This window comes from Pongo abelii, chromosome 2, assembly GCF_028885655.2.
Source record: "Pongo abelii isolate AG06213 chromosome 2, NHGRI_mPonAbe1-v2.0_pri, whole genome shotgun sequence".
Taxonomy (NCBI): Eukaryota; Metazoa; Chordata; class Mammalia; order Primates; family Hominidae; genus Pongo; species Pongo abelii.
The window spans coordinates 152,738,075-152,753,010 of NC_085928.1; the positions used below are offsets into that span (position 1 = coordinate 152,738,075).

The window sequence follows — 14,936 nt, forward strand, 5'->3', positions numbered from 1 at the left end:
CAGTATAATTGCCGCAGAGTATTCCCTAGTATTGGTGCTCTGTCATTTACTTAACTCTTCTTCTATTAATGAATATTTTTTTTCCTCCTAGTTATTTAAGCTGACAGGAGTTTCATCTCATTTCCGTCTGGTGTGTCATAATTCTCCTCCTTCTCTCCTAGTGTTTTGCAGTAACAAACAGTGCCACAATGAATATTGTTTTGTACACCTTCTTACGTATAAATGCCAAGGACTTATTTTCTGGAGATACCTAAAAGTAGAAATTCCGGATAGAAGATGTACATATTTAATTCTACATATTCTTGGCACATTTTTGTACTTGGTAGTTTTTTCTCTTCTCATACGTTGGTAAGAGTTCTTTGTATATTCTGAGGAATAATCCTCAGTCTGGTATACAACACAAAGTGTGTATAAATATTTTTCTCCAATCTTGCTTTAAAATTTGGTTTATTGTGTCTTTTGTCCTGTTTCATATTTTTATGTAGTGAATTTATTGTTTACGGTTTGCATCTGTCTTAGGAAGACTGTCCATATGCCAAGATTTACACATTTTTTGTTTGTTTAGCTGTTTATATTACTTAGAATTTAGTTTTGTATATGTTAGAGATTATTAACTACTTTTCTTTATTTTTCTAAATTGATAGTCAGTTGGCCCATTAATTCCTACCCCAAATTGAAATGCCATTTTTATTAACTAAGTTTCTAAATATAGAAATTCATGGGTCTGTTTCTGTACCTTGTATTAGGTTTTTCTTGATCTTGTTTCTTATTTCTTGGTCAATACTACACTGTTCTAGTTATTAGAGCTTTATCATATATTTTGCTATCTAATAAGAAATCGTTCTTTTTTTAGCTGTCTTCTACTAGATGTTTGATGGATGGGACTGAGTCATTTGTCTGAATTTCAAGACTTTTTATATAGTTCGCATCTGTGTATGTTAGATGATATAAATAAATAAACAACCCAGAAGCTATTGGTGCTGCCCTTTGTATTTTCAGGATCTCCAAAAGTTTATGATAAAAATAACAGCTTTTCAGGTTTTTACTCCTTTGATAGCTTAGTACTTGGAATGAGTTATTTCATAGGAATCTTATTTATTCAGAACCAAATTAAATAATGCATATGTGATGTACAAAGCTCAAAAGGTACAAAAGAGAAAAGTCAGGTCCCCTAGTTCTTAAAAGGCAATGATATTACCAGTTCCTTATTTAACCTGCTAGAATGGTCGCGCATTATTCATCCCGTTCTGCAACTTGGTGTTTTCATTTAACAATAACATCTTGGAAATCATTCCATATCAGCACATATGCTGTTTTATAAAATGGCTGTGCTATCATTTACTTAACCTGATGGCAATTCATTTGTTTTAGTAGAATACCTTTCATATGTATACTTTCTGGCACATCTAGAATAAAAGTTCTGCACATGAAATTGTTGGGTCAAAGGGTATTTAAAATTTCAGCTTTGATTTATATTAAATTGCCCTCTAAAAAATTCCTTGAAAGGTCATGAATGAAGACCATGATGTCACTTGCTACCAGGCTTCAGACTTGCTCAGACATGCCCAAGTACCACAGGGAACACCATAGAGGCCGTAGCTGGGAGCCCGGTAGAGGAAGTGAGTAGTGGAAGTATGTGTGCATACACCCATGAATGTGTGTATGATGTACATGATAGGAAGTTCAGGGAAGACCTGTAAGTCAATGAATTAGAGTCCTGCTTAAAGCTCTAGTAATGAGTAGAAGCATTAGTGGTTTGCATAAGGCTCTTTTGCCTTTATTATTCATTAAAACTGGCAGTAAATAATAGGTTTGAATTTCACAGTCCTGATGCTAATCAAAGCACAGAGCATTTCTTAACATCATAAATTATTACCCTTACAATAGGAGCATAAAGGGAATTTGGTTTTATTAATTGCTAACTGGGACACTAGCCTCTGTTTGGCTCTTGGACTGATACAGAGGGAAGAGGGCTGGTAATCACATCACGAAACTGGAACCAGTGTTACAGGTTGGGTGGGGCACAGTTTACTCAATCTTATATCGTACCTACCTGAAGTCAGCTGGGATACCTGAACCAGCCCAGATTAAATAGGCAGTCATTGTCCACATTAGCAACAGCTCATGATGTTCAGAGGGAAAGATTTTTGTTTCTAAGTAGGAAGAGGGCTTTGCCTGTGGGGCAGGAGGCTATTTTTGCTACACCATCTTAGCAAGTTGGTGCTAGTTTTAGATTGTGTACCCTCCCCTCCCCACTTGATCTCATTTCCATCTGGTATGTCATATTTCTCTTCCTTCTCTCCACTCCTGCCCCCTACTAAGGTTTGCCTTTTTTGGGTGGATCTTTTCTTTCCTTGGTGTCTTTCTCCACACAAAGAGAAAGAAAACGCCAAGTTTGCCTCCCTTCCTTTTAGCATGATAGGGACAGAAAAAAAGATGAACATTTTATCTTTTTGCCTTTCTTTTCTTTCTCCTCTAGTATCTCCTTCCCCTATTTTTGTAGCTTTTGTGAACCCTGGTCATCCCTAGTGGGAAAGGCGGCATCTGTGCCCCTCTGCTTGACTCAGGTTTCCCTTCTCTGGGACGCCTCCCCAGCCCATCCCTGCTCTCTTCATTCCTTCAGTGACTTGTCTTGCTAGCCTGTTAGCTGTTTCTGGCCCACAGGATCCCTGCATCTCCCATACATTAGCTTTCAGTGCCCGCTTCAGCTGGCACTCTGCGTACAAGAGCTTAGAACCACCAAGCCACCTGGAAAGAGAAAATGACTTTAAATAAAGCATTAGCCAAACACAATCATACTTTATAACAAAAATTTATTAGGATTAAGTCAAATTAGAAAACTTCATGTTCCACCACTTGTCATATTTACCTGAAATGACAAAGTTTTACTTAGCTTGAGTATAAAACAACTTGCGCCCCAGAGATTCCGTTTGGAAAGCAAAATTTGATGCACATAGCAGTGTGCCTGATACCACCACAGTGAATATTTAAGGCCTAACAGTGGTCAGCAAAGCATACATTACTTTTAAGCTTTGGGTCCAAGCAAGATGTCATTCCCTACCTCCTTCAAAAGCAGACTCATCATAGCCTGGGCACCTAGGCCTGAGACCTATTTTTTGGAGTCTAATATGAACATCTGGATTTCAAGAGGGGCTATGCTTGAGGTATCTTCATGGCTTAAAAGGCACAGGTCATGCAGCTGAATTAAAAGCTATCGTGTTGGTCTCTGGAATGTAGGCCATGAGCCACGCCTTGTAAGGGGGAGTCCTGAGGCCCTGTCCTTGGCTCCTCAGTGAAACCCACACATCATTGGCTCTGTTCCTCTCGCCCTGTTCCTGCACTGCTCACCAGCTGTGAATGCTGGAATTGGAGGACAGGTTGGGGCTCCTGCACAGTCTGCTACCAGGTAGAGAGCAACACGGGCTGCAGAATCCTACCTTCCAGCATATGGGGGGGACCTGCTGCACAGCCAAGAAGTGAATCACATGCAGGCAAGGATGGGAAGGCTTGTTCTTCAGGCACAATGTGGTATGGGGAGAAGAAACCTGGTTTTCTTGGAATGGTCCTACCAAGCTTGAAAGTGGTGCTGCATTTAGTGCAGGGCACACCCAGTCATAGGCAACCCCTTTGAGCGATGGGAGAAGTAGCATAAGAAGGATGCCAACAAGAACAATAGGTTCTTCAACTCAGCGTGGGCTCTGGGAAACCATCAGCAGTGGGTACAGAACACTTCTCTGGGCTCTGCCCTGGGGTCACTGAGAGCAAATAGGAGTCAAGTCCTCAAAATAAGAAACTTGTCACTTACTAAATAGCTGTACATTCCCTTCAGCTTAGGAGCAAAATGTTTACTCTCAGAAGCTTTCTTTTCTTATTTTTAAACTCTCCCTAATGGAGGGAATAAAATCCAGAATAGAAGTGAAGGGCCTGGAGAGCTGCATACACAGCAGAAACGCCCTGAAGACCCAGCACAGCTGTCCCATCCTCCAGCAGCTAGACTCCTGATACCCCCATCCCCACCCCAGTCAATCCAGTAATCAAAATGGCTGCTGTCAAAAAACTAAATTCATTTGCATAATAGAGAGGGATAATAAAATCTCATTTCTTCAGGCACCAGAGGATCCATGTGACAAGGCTTTGATTCTCTCCAATTTATGCTCTTAATACGTTTTCCAGCCTCTCCCCTATACTGCCTCATCAGCTTGGCTTGTATTCCTCAGTGAGCCTTGCATTACTTGTGATTACATCTGTACTCTTCATGCCAATTAAATCAACTGGGATTGACCCAAAGTTTGCTCAAGCTTGAGTTCATAGCCTCCCAGGCCGAGGTCTCCCTCATAAATGTTTTCCTTGCCTGGTGTCTGGGGTGAAGCTTTCTGGTCCAGACCTAGCCTTGCAGGAGGACTGCAGGGTGAGGAGGCTTGCTCCTGGTAATTTATGGCTAGTTCATCGTGGTTTACAATGCATTCCACATCATCCTCTTTTAGCTGTTCCTGGTTGGGAAAAGAGAGAGAGGTGTCACTTCATGATGAAGGCAGAAAACAATAGCAGTACTACAATTTTTTTTTTTTTTTAAACAGAATGCATGTTTTTCTTTCTGTAACTGCCCTGTCTGGCCTTGGCTGATGTTTCTGCTGCAGGCATGGTACAGCCTTTCCCTGAGTCAGCATTGAATATCTGATGCTGTACAGCCATAAGGGGTCTCTAAGCCTGAGGTAAAAGGTGTTAAAGTGCATGCTACTTACATTCCTCTTTGAGTTAAGGATGTTTCCACCACTGGTATTAACTAGGGTTGACAGGAATTAGGAGTTAGCATAATCCTATGATCTCAGAATAGGGGAAGATTCTCGTGTTGGTTTTGTAACATTCCTGCCTATCCAAAAATCCTTGAAACACAGTTATTGCCACTTTTTTTTTTTTTTTTTTTTTTTGAGACAGAGTCTCACTCTGTAATCCAGGCTGGAGTGCAGTGTTGTGATCTCAGCTTACTTCAACCTCTGGTCTCTGGGGTTCAAGTGATTCCCCTGCTTCAGCCTCGCGAGTAGCTGGGATTACAGGCATGTGCCACCACCACATCTGGCTAATTTTTGTATTTTTAGTAGAGACGGGGTTTTGCCATGTTGGCCAGGCTGGTCTTGAACTCCTGACTGCAAGTGATCCATCCACTTTGGTCTCCTAAAGTGCTGGGATTACAGGCGTCAGCCACCACGCCTGGCGTCCTGTTACATTTTACCTTAAAAGTGTGTCTTCTCAGCATATTTCTTGGGATGAGTATCACAAGTCTGGAAATGGCTGGAAGTCACCATAGTGGATAATGCCAGAAGCTAACTGGATCTGGCTAATAATAATTTTTCCCATACAGAGGTTCCCTTGAAAGAATTAAGATCCCAACTCTTCTTCCATTGGCTTTGGGAAGGCCATACTAAACTACTTGTAGAATGGGTCCTTGCAGGGGGATTTTTAGGGCAGTGGTTTCCAACTTTCGCCTGTCCCAGGATCACATGGAGGGCTTGTTAAAATACAGATCATTGTTCAAGCTCAGGGTTTCTGAGGTGGGGCCTGAGAGTGTGCATTTCTAGCAAGTTCCCAAGTGAGGCTGCTGGTTTGGAGACTACTGTTTGAGAACCACTGCCTTAGGCTTCTGTGCCCTGAACACACCTGAGATGAGTTTTTGTCTGTGTACAGGGCTAGCCAGCTGGACACTTCTAAGGGCACTTGCAACCCTAAGACTGCGCTCTTCTCCAATTCCCTGACTTTTGATTTGTTAGTAATGATTCTAAGTGCCTCTCAGCATTTTTCATTCCACTCCCTTGAGCCGTAAAGCACAGGCCTAATATTCAAAACCTCAAAACACAGCAGTTTGTGAGGATGCTTCTTTTATATTTTCTAAGGTCATTTTATGGTTAAAAATATTGGTAACTATAAAAAAGAATAAGCCAACATCAGCAACAATTGACAAGAGAAATGATTCCTAGTGCAGTGAATTTTTAAAAAATGCTTCCTCCTCAGGTCGGGCTTGGTGGCTCACACCTGTAATCCCAGCACTTTGGGAGGCCGAGGCAGGTGGATCACGAGGTCAGGAGATTGAGACCATCCTGGGTAACGTGGTGAAACCCCATCTCTACTAAAAATACAAAAAATTAGCCTGGCGTGGTGGCGGGCGCCTGTAGTCCCAGATACTCGGGAGGCTGAGCCAGGAGAATGGCGTGAACCCGGGAGGCGGAGCTTGCAGTGAGCCGAGATCACACCACTGCACTCCAGCCTGGGCAACAGAGCAAGACTCCGTCTCAAAAAAAAAAAAAAAAAAAAAAAAAGGAAACCAAAACAAAAGCTTCCTCCTCAATCCTGCAAGTAGCAGGCTTTTTGAGGTTCCCGGGCTCATCGATATTCACCAAGTCTGTCCCACAAGGGATATTCCCTCACCCTAGAGGCCTGAGATTTACTTACCCCATAGGCTTGAGGACTGGTAAGCAGCCTGGAAATTGGACCACACCATTCAGGTAATGTTGTAGTCAGTGGAGGACCAGAGTGGGTTAAAATTGGTTTCAGATATCTGGGAGGCCTGTTAAGGAATACTTGTCAAAAGGAGTTAGGATTTAGGAATCTTACACAGTACAAACCTTTGTATGCTGAGACAGCTATGTTTGCCTTTAAATCCCCTACTCCCTCACTTACGAAGAAATTTGCCCTGCAAAAATTGCTGTTTATAATCTTTGTTACACATACTTTTCCAGCCTTCCTGATAGCCTTTAATCATGAAGAAATGGTGAATGGCCCATGCTGCATCAGAAGTGTAAATGTGCTCTTCCCATCCTATCCCCAACTCAATGTCTCATTTGCTTAGAGAATGCATTCTTAAGAATTACCTTAAATGATAACATAAAAGATTATATTTTATTTATTTATTTATTTACTATTATTATACTTTAGGTATATCTCCCAATGCTATCCCTCCCCCCTCCCCCCACCCCACAACAGTCCCCAGAGTGTGATGTTCCCCTTCCTGTGTCCATGTGTTCTCATTGTTCAATTCCCACCTATGAGTGAGAATATGCGGTGTTTGGTTTTTTGTTCTTGCGATAGTTTACTGAGAATGATGATTTCCAATTTCATCCATGTCCCTACAAAGGACATGAACTCATCATTTTTTATGGCTGCATAGTATTCCACGGTGTATTTGTGCCACATTTTCTTAATCCAGTCTATCATTGTTGGACATTTGGGTTGGTTCCAAGTCTTTGCTATTGTGAATAATGCTGCAATAAACATACGTGTGCATGTGTCTTTATAGCAGCATGATTTACAGTCCTTTGGGTATATACCCAGTAATGGGATGGCTGGGTCAAATGGTATTTCTAGTTCTAGATCCCTGAGGAATCGCCACACTGACTTCCACAATGGTTGAACTAGTTTACAGTCCCACCAACAGTGTAAAAGTGTTCCTATTTCTCCACATCCTCTCCAGCACCTGTTGTTTCCTGATTTTTTAATGATTGCCATTCTAACTGGTGTGAGATGTATCTCATTGTGGTTTTGATTTGCATTTCTCTGATGGCCAGTGATGGTGAGCATTTTTTCATGTGTTTTTTGGCTGCATAAATGTCTTCTTTTGAGAAGTGTCTGTTCATGTCCTTTGCCCACTTTTTGATGGGGTTGTTTGTTTTTTCCTTGTAAATTTGTTTGAGTTCATTGTAGATTCTGGATATTAGCCCTTTGTCAGATGAGTAGGTTGTGAAAATTTTCTCCCATTTGGTAGGTTGCCTGTTCACTCTGATGGTAGTTTCTTTTGCTGTGCAGAAGCTCTTGAGTTTAATTAGATCCCATTTGTCAATTTTGGCTTTTGTTGCCATTGCTTTTGGTGTTTTAGACATGAAGTCCTTGCCCATGCCTATGTCCTGAATGGTAATGCTTAGGTTTTCTTCTAGGGTTTTTATGGTTTTAGGTCTAACGTTTAAGTCTTTAATCCATCTTGAATTGATTTTTGTATAAGGTGTAAGGAAGGGATCCAGTTTCAGCTTTGTACATATGGCTAGCCAGTTTTCCCAGCACCATTTATTAAATAGGGAATCCTTTTCCCATCCTTGTTTTTGTCAGGTTTGTCAAAGATCAGATAGTTGTAGATATGTGGCATTATTTCTGAGGGCTCTGTTCCGTTCCATTGGTCTATATCTCTGTTTTGGTACCAGTACCATGCTGTTTTGGTTACTGTAGCCTTGTAGTATAGTTTGAAGTCAGGTAGTGTGATGCCTCCAGCTTTGTTCTTTTGGCTTAGGATTGACTTGGCGATGCGGGCTCTTTTTTGGTTCCATATGAACTTTAAAATAGTTTTTTCCAATTCTGTGAAGAAAGTCATTGGTAGCTTGATGGGGATGGCATTGAATCTGTAAATTACCTTGGGCAGTATGGCCATTTTCACAATATTGATTCTTCCTACCCATGAGCATGGAATGTTCTTCCATTTGTTTGTATCCTCTTTTATTTCCTTGAGCAGTGGTTTGTAGTTCTCCTTGAAGAGGTCCTTCACATCCCTTGTAAGTTGGATTCCTAGGTATTTTATTCTCTTTGAAGCAATTGTGAATGGGAGTTCACTCATGATTTGGCTCTCTGTTTGTCTGTTGTTGGTGTATAAGAATGCTTGTGATTTTTGTACATTGATTTTGTATCCTGAGACTTTGCTGAAGTTGCTTATCAGCTTAAGGAGATTTTGGGCTGAGACAATGGGGTTTTCTAGATATACCATCATGTCGTCTGCAAACAAGGACAATTTGACTTCCTTTTTTCCTAATTGAATACCCATTATTTCCTTCTCCTGCCTAATTGCCCTGGCCAGAACTTCCAACACTATGTTGAATAGGAGTGGTGAGAGAGGGCATCCCTGTCTTGTGCCAGTTTTCAAAGGGAATGCTTCCAGTTTTTGTCCATTCAGTATGATATTGGCTGTGGGTTTGTCATAGATAGCTCTTATTGAGATACATCCCATCAATACCTAATTTATTGAGAGTTTTTAGCATGAAGGTTGTTGAATTTTGTCAAAGGCCTTTTCTGCATCTATTGAGATAATCATGTGGTTTTTGTCTTTGGTTCTGTTTGTATGCTGGATTACATTTATTGATTTGCGTATATTGAACCAGCCTTGCATCCCAGGGATGAAGCCCACTTGATCATAGTGGATAAGCTTTTTGATGTGCTGCTGGATTTGGTTTGCCAGTATTTTATTGAGGATTTTTGCATCAATGTTCATCAAGGATATTGGTCTAAAATTCTCTTTTTTGGTTGTGTCTCTCCCTAGCTTTGGTATCAGGATGATGCTGGCCTCATAAAATGAGTTAGGGAGGATTCCCTCTTTTTCTATTGATTGGAATAGTTTCAGAAGGAATGGTACCAGTTCCTCCTTGCACCTCTGGCAGAATTCAGCTGTGAATCCATCTGGTCCTGGACTCTTTTTGGTTGGTAAGCTATTGATTATTGCCACAATTTCAGCTCCTGTTATTGGTCTATTCAGAGATTCAACTTCTTCCTGGTTTAGTCTTGGGAGAGTGTATGTGTCGAGGAATTTATCCATTTCTTCTAGATTTTCTAGTTTATTTGCATAGAGGTGTTTGTAATATTCTCTGATGGTAGTTTGTATTTCTGTGGGATCGGTGGTGATATCCCCTTTATCATTTTTTATTGCATCTATTTGATTCTTCTCTCTTTTTTTCTTTATTAGTCTTGCTAGCGGTCTATCAATTTTGTTGATCCTTTCAAAAAACCAGCTCCTGGATTCATTAATTTTTTGAAGGGTTTTTTGTGTCTCTATTTCCTTCAGTTCTGCTCTGATTTTAGTTATTTCTTGCCTTCTGCTTGCTTTTGAATGTGTTTGCTCTTGCTTTTCTAGTTCTTTTAATTGTGATGTTAGGGTGTCAATTTTGGATCTTTCCTGCTTTCTCTTGTGGGCATTTAGTGCTATAAATTTCCCTCTACACACTGCTTTGAATGCATCCCAGAGATTCTGGTATGTTGTGTCTTTGTTCTCATTGGTTTCAAAGAACATCTTTATTTCTGCCTTCATTTCGTTATGTACCCAGTAGTCATTCAGGAGCAGGTTGTTCAGTTTCCATGTAGTTGAGCAGTTTTGAGTGAGATTCTTAATCCTGAGTTCTAGCTTGATTGCACTGTGATCTGAGAGATAGTTTGTTATAATTTCTGTTCTTTTACATTTGCTGAGGAGAGCTTTACTTCCAACTATGTGGTCAATTTTGGAGTAGGTGTGGTGTGGTGCTGAAAAAAAATGTATATTCTGTTGATTTGGGGTGGAGAGTTCTGTAGATGTCTATTAGGTCCGCTTGGTGCAGAGCTGAGTTCAATTCCTGGGTATCCTTGTTGACTTTCCGTCTCGTTGATCTGTCTAATGTTGACAGTGGGGTGTTAAAGTCTCCCATTATTAATGTGTGGGAGTCTAAGTCTCTGTGTAGGTCATTCAGGACTTGCTTTATGAATCTGGGTGCTCCTGTATTGGGTGCATATGTATTTAGGATAGTTAGCTCTTCTTGTTGAATTGATCCCTTTACCATTATGTAATGGCCTTCTTTGTCTCTTTGATCTTTGTTGGTTTACAGTCTATTTTATCAGAGACTAGGATTGCAACCCCTGCCTTTTTTTGCTTTCCATTTGCTTGGTAGATCTTCCTCCATCCTTTTATTTTGAGCCTATATGTGTCTCTGCACGTGAGATGGGTTTCCTGAATACAGCACACTGATGGGTCTTGACTCTTTATCCAATTTGCCAGTCTGTGTCTTTTAATTGGAGCATTTAGTCCATTCACATTTAAAGTTAATATTGTTATGTGTGAATTTGATCCTGTCATTATGATGTCAGCTGGTTATTTTGCTCGTTAGTTGATGCAGTCTCTTCCTAGTCTTGATAGTCTTTACATTTTGGCATGATTTTGCAGCGGCTGGTACTGGTTGTGCCTTTCCATGTTTAGTGCTTCCTTCAGGAGCTCTTTTAGGGCAGGCTTGGTGGTGACAAAATCTCTCAGCATTTGCTTGTCTGTAAAGGATTTTATTTCTCCTTCACTTATGAAACTTAGTTTGGCTGGATATGAAATTCTGGGTTGAAAATTCTTTTCTTTAAGAATGTTGAATATTGGCCCCCACTCTCTTCTGGCTTGTAGAGTTTCTGCCGAGAGATCTGCTGTTAGTCTGATGGGCTTCCCTTTGAGGGTAACCCGACCTTTCTCTCTGGCTGCCCTTAACATTTTTTCCTTCATTTCAACTTTGGTGAATCTGACAATTATGTGTCTTGGAGTTGCTCTTCTCGAGGAGTATCTTTGTGGCGTTCTCTGTATTTCCTGAATCTGAATGTTGGCCTGCCTTGCTAGATTGGGGAAGTTCTCCTGGATAATATCCTGCAGAGTGTTTTCCAACTTGGTTCCATTCTCCCCGTTACTTTCAGGTACACCAATCAGACGTAGATTTGGTATTTTCACATAGTCCCGTATTTCTTGGAGGCTTTGCTCGTTTCTTTTTATTCTTTTTTCTCTAAACTTCCCTTCTCGCTTCATTTCATTCATTTCATCTTCCATCACTGATACCCTTTCTTCCATTTGATCGCATCAGCTTCTGAGGCTTCTGCATTCTTCACGTAGTTCTCGAGCCTTGGTTTTCAGCTCCATCAGCTCCTTTAAGCACTTCTCTGTATTGGTTATTCTAGTTATACATTCTTCTAAATTTTTTTCAAAGTTTTCAACTTCTTTGACTTTGGTTTGAATATCCTCCCGTAGCTCGGAGTAATTTGATCGTCTGAAGCCTTCTTCTCTCAGCTCGTCAAAGTTATTCTCCGTCCAGCTTTGTTCCATTGCTGGTGAGGAACTGCGTTCCTTTGGAGGAGGAGAGGTGCTCTGCTTTTTAGAGTTTCCAGTTTTTCTGCTCTGTTTTTTCCCCATCTTTGTGGTTTTATCTACTTTTGGTCTTTGATGATGGTGATGTACAGATGGGTTTTTGGTGTGGATGTCCTTTCTGTTTGTTAGTTTTCCTTCTAACAGACAGGACCCTCAGCTGCAGGTCTGTTGGAGTACCCGGCCTTGTGAGGTGTCAGTCTGCCCCTGCTGGGGGGTGCCTCCCAGTTAGGCCGCTCGGGGGTCAGGGGTCAGGGACCCACTTGAGGAGGCAGTCTGCCTGTTCTCAGATCTCCAGCTGCGTGCTGGGAGAACCACTTCTCTCTTCAAAGCTGTCAGACAGGGACATTTAAGTCTGCAGAGGTTACTGCTGTCTTTTTGTTTGTCTGTGCCCTGCCCCCAGAGGTGGAGCCTACAGAGGCAGGCAGGCCTCCTTGACCTGTGGTGGGCTCCACTCAGTTCATCCACTCAGTGGGCTTCCCGGCTGCTTTGTTTACCTAAGCAAGCCTGGGCAATGGCGGGCGCCCCTCCCCTAGTCTCGCTGCCGCCTTGCAGTTTGATCTCAGACTGCTGTGCTAGCAATCAGTGAGACTCCATGGGCATAGGACCCTCCGAGCCAGGTGCGGGATATAATCTCCTGGTGCGCCATTTTTTAAGCCTGTTGGAAAAGCGCAGTATTCGGGTGGGAGTGACCCGATTTTCCAGGTGCCATCTGTCACCCCTTTCTTTGACCAGGAAAGGGAACTGCCTGACCCCTTGCGCTTCCCGAGTGAGGCAATGCCTCACCCTTCTTCGGCTCGCGCATGGTGCGCGCACCCACTGACCTGCGCCCACTGTCTGGCACTCCCTAGTGAGATGAACCCGGTACCTCAGATGGAAATGCAGAAATCACCCGTCTTCTGCATCGCTCACGCTGGGAGCTGTAGACCGGAGCTGTTCCTATTCAGCCATCTTGGCTCCTCCATCCCAAGATTGTATTTTCTTAAAACTGTACACACACATAGCTTAAACTGCCAGTAAGTTTTACAAAGATGCAAGAGGTATTTTATAAAATGTTCAGTTATTTTAGAGCTAGGTAGTAAACATAGATTGTTTTCCAAAATACTTACTTTTTCACTATTCAACAGTCACTTTATATTTCATACATCAATGGATTTCTATATAAAATTATGTAAATAAGTTGGTGCTCGGTTTATTCTATTGTCTAGCCCTTGTCTTTCTCATCTCTTCATTCCAAAGTGCTCTAACAAGTTAAGAGAAAAACTTGTTCATCTAGAGCCATTGTTTCCCTCCAATCTATCAATAATGAAATCCCCAGAGCGGCCTCAGGTTGCCTTATTTTAGTTTTTTGCTCAAAGGAAAGCAGTGGAATTATTTCACCATTCCATCAGAAATGACTTTTAAGCTTTATATTACTTCCTCTGCTGGAGAATATTTCACTTCATCAACTTTCCAAAAAGCTATAGTAAATAGGGAAAGGGAAAAAATGGAGAGGAGTTATCATTGGTTGGATCATGAAGATCCGCAGCTGTGCTCAGGCACTCAGGGCATGAGATGATCTTGGAGATGGCTCTAGTGGAGTCCATCCATAGCTGGATAATTCACATGCCATTCTCATGATGCCCTGAGCATGTGGGCATAGAGGGAAGATACAGGCCAGTGGAGGCCAAAGAATCTGGTACTTCTGGCTTGATGCATTTGTCACCAAAGCAGGCCATGCACCTGAATGAAGCCTTGTTAAGATGCGAGGAGAGTGACTGGGAAGATGTTAGGAGGGCCTGCAATTCCAATTGCAAAGAGAAAAGTTGATCCCTCCTTTCAGATGGGCAGCTGTTGTGCCCAGCTAGGCGAAGATATTAAAGTTCAGAGCCTGGTATTTGGTGTAATATCTTGTAAATATAGCTACAAATCTGAAAAGCTCTAGATGTTCTTTTAATTTTCATTAGTGTTATTTCTTTCATTTTACGTATGAAGGAATTGAGGTCTAGAGATATAATTTTAAATAATCCAAAGGCTCCGTCTGCTATTTGAATCCTCCAATATCACCCCTAGAAGACAATTCTCTGGGGAGGGTCATGGTTTGCAAGCAGCTGGGTTTTCTGGAGAGCAAAGCACAAGGTCTTGCCCCTGCTGGGGAGGTGGAGGCTCAGGCTGGGGTATGTGATCTTTCTAGGGTTTATAGTAGGTATGGGTCAATAAAAATGTCTTTATGGAGGCGAGGTGGACAAGATTTATGTACAACAGGAGTACAAATTAAAAAAAAATCCAGCCAATTTCATTTCCAGGTGGAAACATGGAAAAGTGACAGCAAGTAAGCAACATTTTTAGTGATGTCATGTTACAAGAAAAAAAAAAAAGTTTGTCAAGGCTCTGAGCTTGAAAGAGGCCTGAGCAACTTCTCCTGAGAGGCTCAGCATACTGAAAAAGCCAAAATAATGTTACAAAAGTAAAATATAAGTTTAGGATTGTGTAATGAACACCCTTAAAAAATCCTGATGAGGTTATCTCTTTAAATCTATGCATAGTAGTGCTCCTTTATTATGGTTTCACTTTTTATGGTTTTAGTTACCCATGGTCAACCACAGTCCAAAATAATTAAATGGAAAATCCAGAAATAATTCACAAGTTTTAAATTGTGTGCCATTCTGAGTTGAGTGATATCTCACGCTGTCCATTCCATCCCACATGGGACATGAATCATCCTTTTGTGCAGCGTACACATACTGTCTACACTACTTGCCCGCTAGATACTTAGTAGCCATTGTGGTTATCAGATCGAAAAAGCATAGTGTATACAGAGTTGAGCATATGTGAGGTTTCAGGCATCCATGGGGGTTTGGGAACATATCCCCAGCAGATAAGGGGGTACTACTATATAATGCTATTGGAGTAAATGCTTAAAGGCTAAATGTGTAGCTTTTAGTGAGTATGAGGACTAAACCGAACAGTATCACTTGGCTCCCTCTGTGCAGGCTCCAGGATTTTGACTCAGACCCAGGCATAAATGCCAGCCCTGTCACTTTACTGACCATATGGCCTAGTTACTTATCCTCTGAGCCTC

At 41.6% G+C, this 14,936-nt stretch overlaps 1 protein-coding gene across 1 annotated transcript in view; it reads right to left on the minus strand.

Annotated features, from left to right (window-relative positions):
• Window positions 1–2,796: 2,796 nt before the first annotated feature.
• The window catches only part of SLC9A9 (solute carrier family 9 member A9), a 591,979-nt gene continuing 579,839 nt past the window's right edge, over window positions 2,797–14,936 (minus strand). Inside the window, exons 15-16 of the mRNA XM_024245123.3 lie at window positions 6,445–6,550; window positions 2,797–4,490 (exon numbers count right to left, since the gene is read on the minus strand). Of these exons, the coding sequence (XP_024100891.1) occupies window positions 4,263–4,490; window positions 6,445–6,550 (334 nt within the window). The 3' untranslated portion in view covers window positions 2,797–4,262. The remainder of the gene's footprint in view (window positions 4,491–6,444; window positions 6,551–14,936) is intronic.